The 12,953-nt window shown below is 45.7% G+C and overlaps 1 protein-coding gene across 3 annotated transcripts in view; it reads right to left on the bottom strand.

Moving 5' to 3' along the window:
- Window positions 1-12,201, bottom strand: part of DHDDS (dehydrodolichyl diphosphate synthase subunit) — a 30,600-nt gene extending 18,399 nt beyond the window's left edge. Inside the window, exons 1-6 of one of the 3 annotated variants that reach the window (XM_032863839.1) lie at window positions 12,098-12,201; window positions 11,470-11,585; window positions 9,501-9,617; window positions 6,403-6,545; window positions 2,725-2,841; window positions 1,672-1,773 (exon numbers count right to left, since the gene is read on the bottom strand). In XM_032863839.1, coding sequence (XP_032719730.1) covers window positions 1,672-1,773; window positions 2,725-2,841; window positions 6,403-6,545; window positions 9,501-9,617; window positions 11,470-11,532 — 542 coding nt within the window. In that variant the 5' untranslated portion in view covers window positions 11,533-11,585; window positions 12,098-12,201. Of the gene's footprint in view, window positions 1-1,671; window positions 1,774-2,724; window positions 2,842-6,402; window positions 6,546-9,500; window positions 9,618-11,469; window positions 11,587-12,083 lie in introns of all 3 variants that reach the window. The other 2 variants (XM_032863837.1, XM_032863838.1) reach the window with 2 other exon arrangements.
- Between the last annotated feature and the right edge of the window lie 752 nt (window positions 12,202-12,953).

The raw sequence follows: 12,953 nt of genomic DNA, 5'->3' as shown, positions 1-12,953 counted from the left end.
AAGCTCCAGCGATGAGTCAGCTCTGGCGCTCACTAGCAGAAAGGCCTGGGGAAAGCCGTTCAATGCTCAGCTCAGTTTTCTCATCTATAAAATGGAGAAAACACCTGAACCTCTCACACATGAGATCAAGGACTAAGTAAAATACAGAACATAACACATCGCCTGTGTTATTTTTGCTGTTATTTTACTTTTGCTATTATTAGCTGATTAATAATATTACTAAATGTTACACTAACAATAACATGAAGGGACTGAGAGGCTAGATGGCTTCCAAAATCTCTCAAGCTCTAATAGTTAGGATTCCACATGCTGCTTGGAATGAATAATTGTCTTTTTGGAAAATACCTGAATTTTGCATGAAACTGTAAAATGAGAGACCTAAAGGACTTTACCCCGCATGAGCTGCATTCCTGAAAAATCATTCGAGGGCAAACACTGCCAAAGGGCCAGAAAGACATCTTTTTTTTTTTCTTTTAAGATTTTATTTATTTATTTATTATTTTTACATATATTTTTAAGATTTTATTTATTTATTTGACAGACACAGATCACAAGTAGGCAGAGAGGCAGGCAGAGAGAGGGAGGAGGAAGCAGGCTCCTTGCTGAGCAGAGAGCCTGATGCGGGGCTCGATCCCAGGACCCTGAGATCATGACCTGAGCCGAAGGCAGGGCCTTAACACACTGAGCCACCCAGGCGCCCCTATTTATTTATTTTTTAAAAGATTTTGCTTTTAAAGTAATCCCTATACCCAATGTGGGGCTTAAACTCATGACCTCCGAGATCAAGAGTCCCATGCCCCACTGACTGAGAGCCCCATGCCCCATGGAGGACATCTTTTCTTTTTTCTTTTTTTTTTAAGATTTTATTTGAGAGAGACAGAGATAGTACACATGAGCAAGAGGGAGAGAGGGAGAAGCAGATTCCCTGCTGAGCAGGGAGCCCGATATGGGGCTTGATCCCAGGACCCCGGGATCATGACCTAAGACAAAGTCAGACATTCAACCTACTGAGCCACCCAAGTTCCCTGGAGGCCATCTTTTTAAAAAAATTTGTGAAGGCATCTGGGTGGCTCAGTCGGTGAGGCGTCTGCCTTCGGCTGAGGCTGTGATCTGGCGGTCCTGGGACGAGGCCTGGTGTTGGGCTCCTTCCTCAGTTGGGGGGGTCTGCCTCTCCTTCTCCCTCTGCCCCTCCCTCCTGCTCATTCTCTAGCTCAAATACATAAATTTTTAAAACCTTTAAAAAAAAATATTAATTCCAGAGGCACCTGGTTGGCTCGGTCAGTGGAGCATGAGACTCTTGATCTCGGGGTCATGACTTCAAGCCCCACGTTAGGTGCAGACTTACTTAAAAATAAAATCTTAAAAAAAAAATTAATTCCAATATAGTTAACATAAGTGTTATATTAGTTTCAGGTGTAAGGACATCATTTTTTAGTGAATGCCACAGCTTTGCTACCTGCTATGCCATTTTTCTGGCACTTCCTGGGTTATGGTGAACACAGAAATTCTGAAGTAGGCTACGGCAAGCCTATCCTAAGCTCTGTGTGGGGAGGGTCGTGCCCCTCACTCTGTCTACATGCATCCCTCATTTGACTTTCAGCCCAAGGACATGGCTTCGTAGGGGCAAGCCTGGCTTCCCTATCGGTTACCACGTTAAACAAGCAAGGATACCTGGGATCCAGCAGGCCCTGCTCCACTCCCCAGGCCATCTCTCTCACAGCATTACTGATCTCGTGACGGGATGTGTAAGCAAAGCAGACATTCAGGAAACACCTGAGAAGGGAAAAAGAGAATAATTTACCAGAGGAAAGGACTAAGTCACTGTCTGAAGAGTACTGCTTCCCCAGAAGAACACACACACACACCCCAAATGTGAATCATGGATATCTCTGAAAGGTGAGATCATGAATTCTTTGCGTTTTCCAACTTTTCTTAGAATAAACATGTTATTAATTTTGTAATAAGACAAACACTAAATGACCCTTTTGCCCCTAACCCTCTCTACTACTGCCAACCAGCTTTCAGAGGACGTGAATTCACTGTGATACTAATACAAGCAAAGTAGAACAGGAAGGAAATTTGATGCAATCCAGCCCACAGCCAAATACATATTATATTCCAAAGGCCTCATGAAATATACGTATTATATTCCAAAGGCACACCTCATGAAATTTGATTACTGAACTCTGGTCACCTCTGCATCTGCATGACCTCCCAATGTCAGCCTCTCCATGGGTTAAAGGAGTGGGACAGAGAAAGATTTTCTTGAAGGATCTGCCTTCAGAGACAGAGATATACCATAGACGGAAACAGAATATATTATAATACGGGGTATCAGACAGGTCCTAGAGAACTCTGATCCAGAGCTCAAGGCCACATCCATAGCTTACCCACCCTATAATGCTCATTTCCACCCTAGCCCGTCAAGTAAAAAACTATTACATATATGTGCATATGTAACCTATGTATATGTATGTATCATGGAGGGTAGGCGCATAGAGGAGGAAGAGGATGAAACACTGTATATGTATGTTCACGCACATCTGACGAGGCAATAAGAACCATCTCTGGCCTGTCCTGAAGATGGAAGAGGTCTCTAAGCATCCCCAACCCCTCCTGGCCTCTTGTACCAAATGCGTACCAAGAAAGCCCAGCATGTCTCCCTAAAGCTAAAAGGGAGTCAGAGACCACTCTGGGATGCTCCAGGGAAATGGGAACACTTACTTGTTATAGTTCTTGGTGGCCTGCACCGCCTGTGCAATCAGCTCCTGGAGATCCAAGGGCAACAAATGCAGATCGCCCAGGACCCGGATACACACCCCATGCTTCTGCAGTTTCTCCCTGATCAGGAAAAGGAGGCAGGGTTGGGACAGAGAGCCCGTGGACCTAGAGAACTGCTTACACTCAACTCCCAGTTCCTAAGTGATGCCCTGTGTGTCGGGCACTGTCCCGGGTGCACAGTGTCACCGCATCCCCTCAATGACTCTGACCCGAGTCTGCCACATTCCCCATTCCACTGCAGGAGATGGACACTCAGACAGGCAGGCAGACACGGCCCAAGGTCAGCTGGCCATTAAGGGCAGTATCAGAACTGAAAGCCAGGTCTGCCTGATTTAAGAACCTGAACCCAAATTCTTTACCACACGTCACACTGCTTCATGTGTCCTTCTCAGCAAGTTACGTTTTATATACCCTGTCCCATTCTGACAAGGGAGTAAACTCAAGGGCAGAAGCTATACTGTTCGTTACTTCTGTACCTTCTGGTAAAAGATGTTAATAACAGCAACATCTCAGATTTATTTTATTTTATTTATTTATTTTTTAGATTTTATTTATCCACCCAACGGAGAGAGAGAGAGATCACAAGTAGGCAAAGCAGCAGAGAGAGAGAGGGAAACAGGCTCCCCGCCGAGCAGAGAGCCTGACGCGGGGGCCGATCCCAGGACCCTGAGACCGCGGCCCGAGCCGAAGGCAGAGGCCCAACCCATTGAGCCACCCAGGCACCCCCTCAGATTAATTTTATGTTTACTAAGTGCCAGACACTGGTCTAAGTGCTTTACACGCATCAGTACGTCCTATCCTTACACCAGTCTTTAAGGGAGACAATATTATCATTCCTCTTTTACAGACAAGGAAACTGAGGCACAGGAAGGCTAGGCAATTTACTCAACATCAGACAGGTGGTGAGTGGAAAGCTGAACATGAACCTAGGGAGCCTGGTTCCTGGGCCTGTCCTCTTGGATCATGGCATCTTGCTGCCTCCATACAGTTATTCCCAAACTCTGCACAGTGGGCATGAATTCAGTTACCCAACCAGCTCCCCTCACCTGGGGTCACTATGGAAAAACTGAATGACAAGTGTTTGTCAAATGGGAACTTAGTAACAAGAAGATTCCGTAGGGCGGGCAGGTCCTTGAGATCCCCGGTCCGGAGTGCAAGGCCGCATCCACAGCGGGTCCACTCCATAACCCACATCACTCTGTTTCCAGAGTGAAGCAAGATCTAACCGCCTGTTTTCATGAATCCATCAAAGCTGCTATAGTAGACAAATGAATACTCGGGATCAAGGCAAAACCAGAATGAAAAGAGCTAGATTCAATTCCCAGAGGCAGCCCTTACTGGATGACCTTGTATAACAGCCTCTCTCAGCCTCAGTTTCCCATACCCTGTGAACTGGGGTAATAACCATCCCTATCATATGCTCCACAGTGGCCTGTGCTGAGGGAGAGAATGTACCTGAAAGTGCTTACTCTCAGACAACAGTCGGGTTACTTGAGTGAGGTCTACAGGGAAGGAGAGGCAAAAGCCCTGGCAAGGAGCCAGGAGACCCGGGTTCCCAACCTGGTTCTGCCATGAGCTGGCTGGGGAGGTTTCCATACCATGGGCATGCCTTGTGCTTCTATCCACTAGAGTTGTCTCCCAAATTATGAAACTGAACTAGTCCTGTGAACTCATTAAAGAACTCATTCTTTAAGTCACACATTAAACAGAAGCCCAGGGGCGCCTGGGTGGCTCAGCTAGTTAAGTGGCTGCCTTCAGCTCAGGTCATGATCTCAGCGCCCTGAGATCGAGCCCTGCATAGGGCTCCCAGCTCAGCTGAGAGCCTGCTTCTCCCTCTTCCTCTGCCTGCCACTCCCCCTGCTTGTGTTCTTTCTCATTCTGTTAAATAAATAAATGAAATCTTAAAAAAACAAACAAAAAACACACCAAAAAACCAGAAGCCTAATATATAAAATAGGTAAATGCCAACCAGAACCCTGTGCCCCCTTCCCTCTGGCTTCTTTGCACACCCACTCCTCAGAACTCTGAGGTTCTACTGCACATTGCTGGAAAACCACTGAAAACATTTCTTCTTGTTCTGTCCAGGACTTTAGAACTTAAGACCATTTTCTCTCCTGCTGACTGATTAGAGCAATCTCAGAGGCACCTCTACTGCCATGCATTTTGATCTCTCAGGAGATCAAAGATTACCTCCTGTCTTTCGGAGCAGAGTAGCAGACAACACCTCAGCTCTAGAGTTGGAAAGGTCTTGTCTGTCTTGCCTCTGCCTGTCTGATAGCTGTGTGACCCAGGAGACACACCTAAACTTCTCTGGTTTTCACTTTCCTCCTCTCTGTAACTGGGGTAATAATAATCTCTTTCTCACAGGATAATGTGAATATTAAATGAAAATACATGCCAGGCTTAGGGCCTGGCACACTGTATAAGCACTTTAAAAAGGTCGGATCAGAAGAATTTCTGTACATATGACGTACAGAAGAATTCGAATACCTGGGAAGTGCCCCGAATGCCTCCAAACCCAGCCCTTGCGGGGGGGGGGGAACTCTGAGCCACACGGGCTCTGTTGGGGACCAGGAAGCTAGGTCTGTGGCCAAATCTCGTTATCCTATTATGGACAGAGAGAATCCTAGCTATCTTCCCCAACCCAAAACCCACCCTGGAACAGAAATGACAAAATTGGGCCACCTGGGTGGCTCAGTGGGTTAATCCTCTGCCTTCGGCTCAAGGGCATGACCTCAGGGTCCTGGGATCGAGCCCCGCATCGGGCTCTCTGCTCAGCAGGGAGCCTGCCTCCCCCTCTCCCTCTGCCTCTCTGCCTACTTGTGATCTCTCTCTCTCTGTCAAATAAATAAATAAAATAAAAATCTTTAAAAAAAAAAAAAAAAGAAAGAAATGACAAAATTGTTCTAGGCCCAGCTCCACGAATGCCCTAGGCTCTCTGTTCTCTCATCCCCTTGGGTCCTGGTACAGGGAAGAGCTGGGCAGAAAAGGGTTGTAATGAAGATTGGAGCAGTCCTGGCTGGGGAGGTTTCCACACTTTGAAGCAAATCGTCTCCATCAAACTTCCTCTTTTTCCTTTTTCAGCCTTGCTCCCTAAGTTAGTTTAAACTTAGTGACAGCTAAGAACAGTACTGAGTCTTCCCCCTAAAGGCCTCATACACATCATTCTGTCCCTTCCAAGAGAATATATAGGGCAGCATAGTAATGTTTTAGGATGATTACATGGCAGAAAAGGACTTTTCCAACATTTCTCTGATGCTACCCCCCGGATCACAGTTTATTGGTTGTGGGGTAGAAATGTAAAGTGGGCTATTTATTAAGGGCTTTAGTTCGTTCTGGGCTGCTCTCGTGAAGCGATGAAAGGCGGACTACAGAGAGTAGGAAGAGGCCCTATCTAATGGATTTCAATTCCTGGTTTCAGTTTTGCTTGAGGCTGGTTATACTTGTCCTTGAATTCTGGGGAATATCTCTATATCATCAGGGAAGAAAAACTAGCTTGCATTGATGCCATCAGAGATCTGACTAACATTAAAAGGGTTTAGAGTTCCTTAAATAAGCCCGAGATGAGAGGGGTGAGGGTTATGGTGTCCGAGCACAGTCCCCACTCCGGTAAAATCTTACTGTTCTTCCATCAAGCGGCCGAACTTCTGACGGGCCAGATCCATTAGCCCGTCTACCTCACTCTTGGAGCGTTTGAAGTTCTCAATGCTGAATGCGTAGACCGTCACCTCTAGGATGCCCAGGTTCAAACACCAGCGCAGGGTCTGAGAGGGAGAACGCAAGGAGCCAGGGTACGAGGAAGAGCAGGGAGGCAAATTAAGGGACGCCTCCGCTCCCACTCCGCCCTGGAGGCGAGAGACAGACTTTTCTCCTCCCCAAACCAGGTAAAGCTAGGATAAGCCCAGTGTTTCTGTCACAATAACAAACCAAGTAAGCAGAAAGCCACCACTTGAGAAACTGAAAAATGTGAACTTAATAAGTAAACTGTGGTTTATTACAAAGAACTCTTTACCGACAAGAGTCAAGATCTGGGTTCCAGTCCCCAACTCCAACGTGCACTCGCTGTGTGAGGGTAGGCAAATCATTTAACTTCTATGGGCCTAACTCTCCATATCTGTAAAACAGGAGCACTGTCCATCACTCGCAAGGTGGCTGAAGGACAATATAAAACACAAGGTAATAGGGGCACCTGGGTGGCTCAGTCAGTGAAGCATCTGACCTCAGCTCAGGTCATGATTTTAGACTCCTGGGAATGAGCCCCACATCAGGCACCACTCTCAGTGAGGAGTCTGCTTGTCCCTCTTCCTCTGCTCCCTGCCCCCCGATCATTCTCCCCCTCTCTCTAATAAATAAATAAAATCTCAAAAAAACAAACAAACAAACAAACCCACACACAAGGAATTATTACTCTCGACATAAGCTCATTTTTCCTGTTAGATTGAGAGGCTGATGAGTTATAAGAATGAAGGCATCGAGTACACAGCTGTGTAGCATTAAATCTAGAAAGGGTTTTCACATACATTATTTCATTCGATTCTCTGAAAAACCTCTTGAGAATGGCGCTGCTGACTTCATGTCTACTTTACAGAGGAGAAAAACTGAGGCTCGGACAGTGGAAGAAATGTGTCAGAAGGCTACAACTCCAGTGTATGAATCCATTATATAAGGTTCTAGAACAGCAAAAACTAACCTCTAGTGATAGAAATCAGAATAGTGGTTGCCTCAAGAGGGGAAGAGGAGGTGGGACAGGCTTTGACTGGGAGGGGAGGGGCATAAGGGAACTTTCTGGAGAGGTGGAAATGTTCTATATCTTGACAGGGGTATGGATTAGACAGGTAGATTCAACGGTCAAAACAAAATGCACAAAAATGTGCATTTCACCGTATGAAATTATACCTCATTGAAAAGATAAGTGAAACTCATATTTAAACCCAGTCCTTGGGGCATCTGGGTGGCTCAGTGGGTTAAAGCCTCTTCGGCTCGGGTCATGATCCCAGGGTCCTGGGATCAAGCCCTGCATCGGGCTCTCTGCTCAGCAGGGAGCCTGCTTCCTCCTCTCTCTGCCTGCCTCTCTGCCTACTTGTGATCTCTGTCTGCCAAATAAATAAATAAAATCTTTTCAATAAATAAATAAATAAACAAACAAACCAACCCAGTCCTTCGGGGGTGCTCTAACCCAGAACCACTAAAGGCAGAGAACTAACTAGAGCTGAGACTAACAGTGTTGAGATAGGGAGCGTGGAGGTTAAGGGCAAGGAACAGAAGACATTCAATCAGACCTGAACCTAAAGAAACAAGGCTGAAGCGAGCTGCCTTTCTGATCCCTTAACAGACATACACACAGCCCAGTTCATTGCCACCTGGGGAAAACGACCAGTGAGAACCTGACACTTCAACAGACTCAGGCTCCACAGATGACGGGGAAGCCACCTTTTGGCTGGCACAGCTGGGGCGGAAACTACCACCGACCAGTCATTATAGTGGTGAATGGTAACAACGCCAACTTTTTGAGCACTTTATGCCAAAACCGTTGCCACACACTCTTCATAGTGCCATCTTATTTCATCCTTACATAATCTCCGAAAGTAGAGATTATTATTGTCCTCATTTTACCGATGAAGAAACGGAGGCAAAGGGAAGCTGTCTAACTTGCTGCAGGTCACAGAGTCGGGAAGTGGTAGAGCAGGGGTGCCCACAAGTTCTGAGTGATTCCAGAGCTTAAGCTCCCAAGCACTGGGCCAAACTGCCTTTTACTTAGTCACAAAAGAGAAGCTGGGGTCAACAAACCTAAAGACCTCCTCAGGGTGTTCAACTGAGTCCCACATCCACTCACTCCAGGCAAAAAGTATCACTGCCCTGGCATCAGGCCATGTTCTTGTGCTGGGAAGCTGAAGGCTGTCCAGACTGAATTTCCATCCTTCTTAAAGTTAGCTTCACAACGACAGACCACATCCTGTTCTTATAGTTAAATTTAATGTTTTCCAATTTGCAACATGCATTAAAAGCATAAAATCCCCTTGGCCTTTGTTTCCAGTGATGACCCAGGCTGTCTGGCACTCTTCCCAGTTTAAGCACTAAAAGGCCTCAGTCAAACCGGGATAGGCAGTCACCCTACCTTTGCTCCAGAAATGTTACATCCAAGAATTTATTCTAAAATGGAACTATTTATAAGATCGGATAATAGTGGAGCAGCTAAACAAGTTATGTCAGATCCTGGTAATAAAATATTCTATAGGCATTAAAACATATAGTTAGACAAGCTACATATCAACCTTGGAAAAGGACTTGCCAAAATACCCCATAAAATAAGGTTACTAAAAATACACGTGTAATTTCACAAATATTAAGTCATGTTAGAACATATTACAAGGACTGGGGAGATGCACAGAAAACGATAAACTGCTGGTTTACTGAGGTGGTAAGAGAAGTCAATTTTGTTCTTATTTCTAATTTTCTGTGATGATTCACTATATAACTTAATTTCTGTTCATGTTGATATGAGACCTAAGCAGGTAAGCAAACAACAACAGACAAACAGCTGTTAAAAAAAATATATATATTTATATTTATATAAATTATTATTTATATATATTAATATATTATATATATCAATTAATATCATTTATATATCTCTCCATAGTAAACTCAGGGCCTGATTCTGTAGCTATTGTCCAATTCTCCACACACTATTCCCGCTGGGTTCTGCCGCCCACACTCACCTCGGCCAGCTTGTTGAAGCCCTGTGAGTGGCCTTCCTGCCGCTCTACCTGACACTTCCTGGCATAGCGACGGTTTCCATCCATTATAAAGGCAATGTGTTTGGGCATTGGGCCCGCCTGTGAAATAAGAAGACAAATGATGCACTCAGGGAGACACTAAACCCCTGGCTGAAAGGCTTGACTTAGATGATAAGAGCCCCCATGAGGAAGGAACTGGGTATATTTTGAGCTGCTGGCTCAATAAATTGGTATTAAGCACTTTTACCTATTTATATAAATTCATTTATATTGAGCACTTACTACACGCCAAGTATTATATGAGGCTTTTTATACTTCATCTCAGTTTTTCCTTCATATAAACCTATAAAGTAAATAGTATTAGCTTCATTTCACTGGTGAAAAAATAGGCTCAGAGAGGTCAAGTGACTTGCACAAGTCACACAGCTAAGAAAAGTCCAAGTGGTTATTCAAACTGAGGTCTGTATGCTTCCAGAGTTCATCTTTTAACCATACACACTTGACCACCACTTTGGTTTCATGTCTCCACCTGGAAGGCACAGGAACGATATTAATGGCTACGGCCCAGTGGTAAGGGTATCCTCCACAGACAAGAAAAATCTACTCTATCCGACCACAAAAGGGGGGTCAATGTTGTTGCTCCCCTAATCACACATGAGAAGCCGAACACTGGTATTTTCATCAAAATGTAAATGTCAGGAGCCATTTCAAAGCGAACAAATAAGACAGTTTGGGGACCCAATAAAATGTTTTATCTGGCTTAGAGTAACCTTTTGTTGTCCATCACAGCAAAAACGCACTCCTTAGCCTAATTTCCCTCACTGAAGGACCTTACCACTGACTAAGTCCCCCACACCTAACATTTTCAGCTTTTGTCCTCCACGTCTTTTTTTCGTTTTGTTTTTTTTTTTAAGATTTATTTATTTATTTATTTATTTGATAGAGAGAGAGATCACAAGTAGGCAGAGGCAGGCAGAAAGAGAAAAGGGGAAGCAGGCTCCCCGCTAAGGGGCTCGATTCCAGGTCCCTGAGATCATGACCTGAACCGAAGGCAGAGGCTTAACCCACTGAGCCACCCAGGCGCCCCTCTCCACGTGTAGTCTTAAAAAAAGAAAAATTCCAGTCAAGTCATGCAGCTTATTCTTCCTAACATGTGACTGCAGTGGTTCCCCAGGAAGATGCTTTCTGTTTTCCCGCCTGACAGAGATCACTTGGCATTTGTGTATGAATGTGCGGTGGGGGGATGGGGTACAAGGCTTGCTGACTCATAAGTTCACTGCTACACACTGCCTGACAGATTGCTGAAAGACAAAACCAGGCTGACTGGCTTCAATCTCAAACCTGTTATATGCAGAAAATATAACATTATTGTGATCCCCAGAGAAAAGTGGAGGCAAAATTTGGGCAAGGGGTGTAGGAAATAGAATGACCATAGTCCTCAAACAGCTGAAAACAGCCCCAATAACAGCAGTCATTAAAAACCGCTAGACACTGTGCTGTTTTCAGTCTGTGTTTCGTCTCATCCTCAAAACAACCATATGAAATCACATGGTTAGTAAATGATAGACTAAGACTTCCATTCTGTTTGTCTCTAGAGTCCAAACTCCTAACCGTTATGCTCTACTGCAACATCAAGGAATGATTATTCTATCTAAATCCAGAGAACAGTGCAAGGGAAGGTAGATTAAAGTTCCAAGTTAACAAATTTCAGCTCCCTATAAGGAAGACCTAACGGTCTAGGTTACTCAATGATATTGGGAGGTCCTGGGGTTCCTAAAAGTGTGAACGTTAGGACAATAATCTGCCAGATGTAGACCTGGAAGTTACCTTGCAATTCAAACACTCATTGGCTCCATTATTAAATTCCACTTAACGTCATGTGTTACTCAATTTTAATAACAGGTTTTGACACAAGATTACCAAACTAACCAGGAGGACAAGTGGTACTCACCTTTATGATGTTGGCACAGAACCGTTCCCAAAGTGACAGCTCTCCTTCCTTGATCCATGACATAGCTCCTGCCCTGGCAGATGAGCCCAGAACAAGAAGACACCAGACAGGTAACCCTGGATAAACAAGAAAGATAATAAATCACCAGAGCTTGCAAACTGCTTTGGATGACTTTGCAGAGATTTATCTGGACTGTGGAAAGTGGCTAGGTTTAGGATCCAAAGACCCTGGTCTGTAATTCTTCACCACCCAGAGTTTATAAGCTAATGAGACCTTTGGGGCAGAGGCCTTTCCTTGGTTTTGGCTTGGTGAACCTTGCTGCTATCCCCTTTTCCTCGGCATCTGCACTGACTGTTCCTGAACATCCCAGACTGCTTCCTGCCACATCGTAGTGCCTACATCCTGATCCTTCCCCGGTTTCTTTCTTCTCCATCTTCCCCGAGACCGTTTCCCATTCCGCGCACCAACACACTAATCCTTTCAGGTGTCGCCTCCGTCACCTCCAATCTCAATATTCTCCAAATTATTTATTCCCTCACTCATCTCTTCCACTGTCCCCTCTGTTTCTCCCACAGCCGCCTCCCCGCCCAGCAGTCTCCCCCTCTCGCCGACCTCTTGAACCCAGCACCTGCTCGGATCCGCCCGGCGCCTTCCAACTGCTCCACTTCCTCACGACGTGGCGCTGGAAGAACACGTCATCGTTGGGCGCTGGAACACGCCCCCTCTGTCAACTAATGGGCGGGGCTCCGCCCTGCGCTTGCGGGCTGGGAGGAGGGGCGGTGCTAGCGTTGAGGGCGAAATTCGCACTCCCGGGATACGAGAGAGAAGGATGGTGGGAGGGAAGTGCAGAGGTGGAGATCGAGCGAAAGACCGAGCGCCGCGCTCACGAGACCGAGGAGGCGGGGGAACGGGCTACGGGCCAAGTGGCGGGGACCCGGCCGGGAAAGGCGGGGTCCAGATCACCTGGGGAAGCAGGGAGGTCTGTAGAACCAGATCAGAGGCGTCCGGCAGGCTGCCCCACAGGGCAAGAATTCGGGGATCCCCATCCCAGAAGCGCAAGGGCTTATCAGCAGCTGGTGGCAGGTTAGGACTGTTAAGAAATGGGGCTGCTTGCTGGAAGTCCTGAGAAGTGGGCGTTGGAGTCCTGGTTTAAGTCTTAAATTCTGTATTTATATGTTGCAGTTTTATTTAGTGGATTTAATTGTTTGGTGACTTCCTAGCCCTAGTCTGTCTCACAGACGCACTTACTATCAATGCTTCTTGTGATTTAAAGCACTTATATTTTAGGCTTTTCAGATTCAGGACCTGCCCAGAGCAACTCAAAATGGGGTTGAGGCTGGGAAGAGCTCTAAGAATGACGAATGAAAGGCCATCAATTAACCCTGATCGAAAAATCAAAGGCATTAAGCTCTGTAACCTTTAAGGAAACTGTTGCAGGAACTTGAGGGATTCACAAAAGAAACTAAAGAGTTCAATTTTCTCAA

Source organism: Lontra canadensis, unplaced genomic scaffold (assembly GCF_010015895.1).
Source record: "Lontra canadensis isolate GAN:19392208 unplaced genomic scaffold, GSC_riverotter_1.0 scaffold25, whole genome shotgun sequence".
NCBI classification, from domain to species: domain Eukaryota; kingdom Metazoa; phylum Chordata; class Mammalia; order Carnivora; family Mustelidae; genus Lontra; species Lontra canadensis.
The sequence above is the reverse complement of the archived record's forward strand: the minus strand, read 5'-3'. Positions and strand labels throughout refer to the sequence as shown.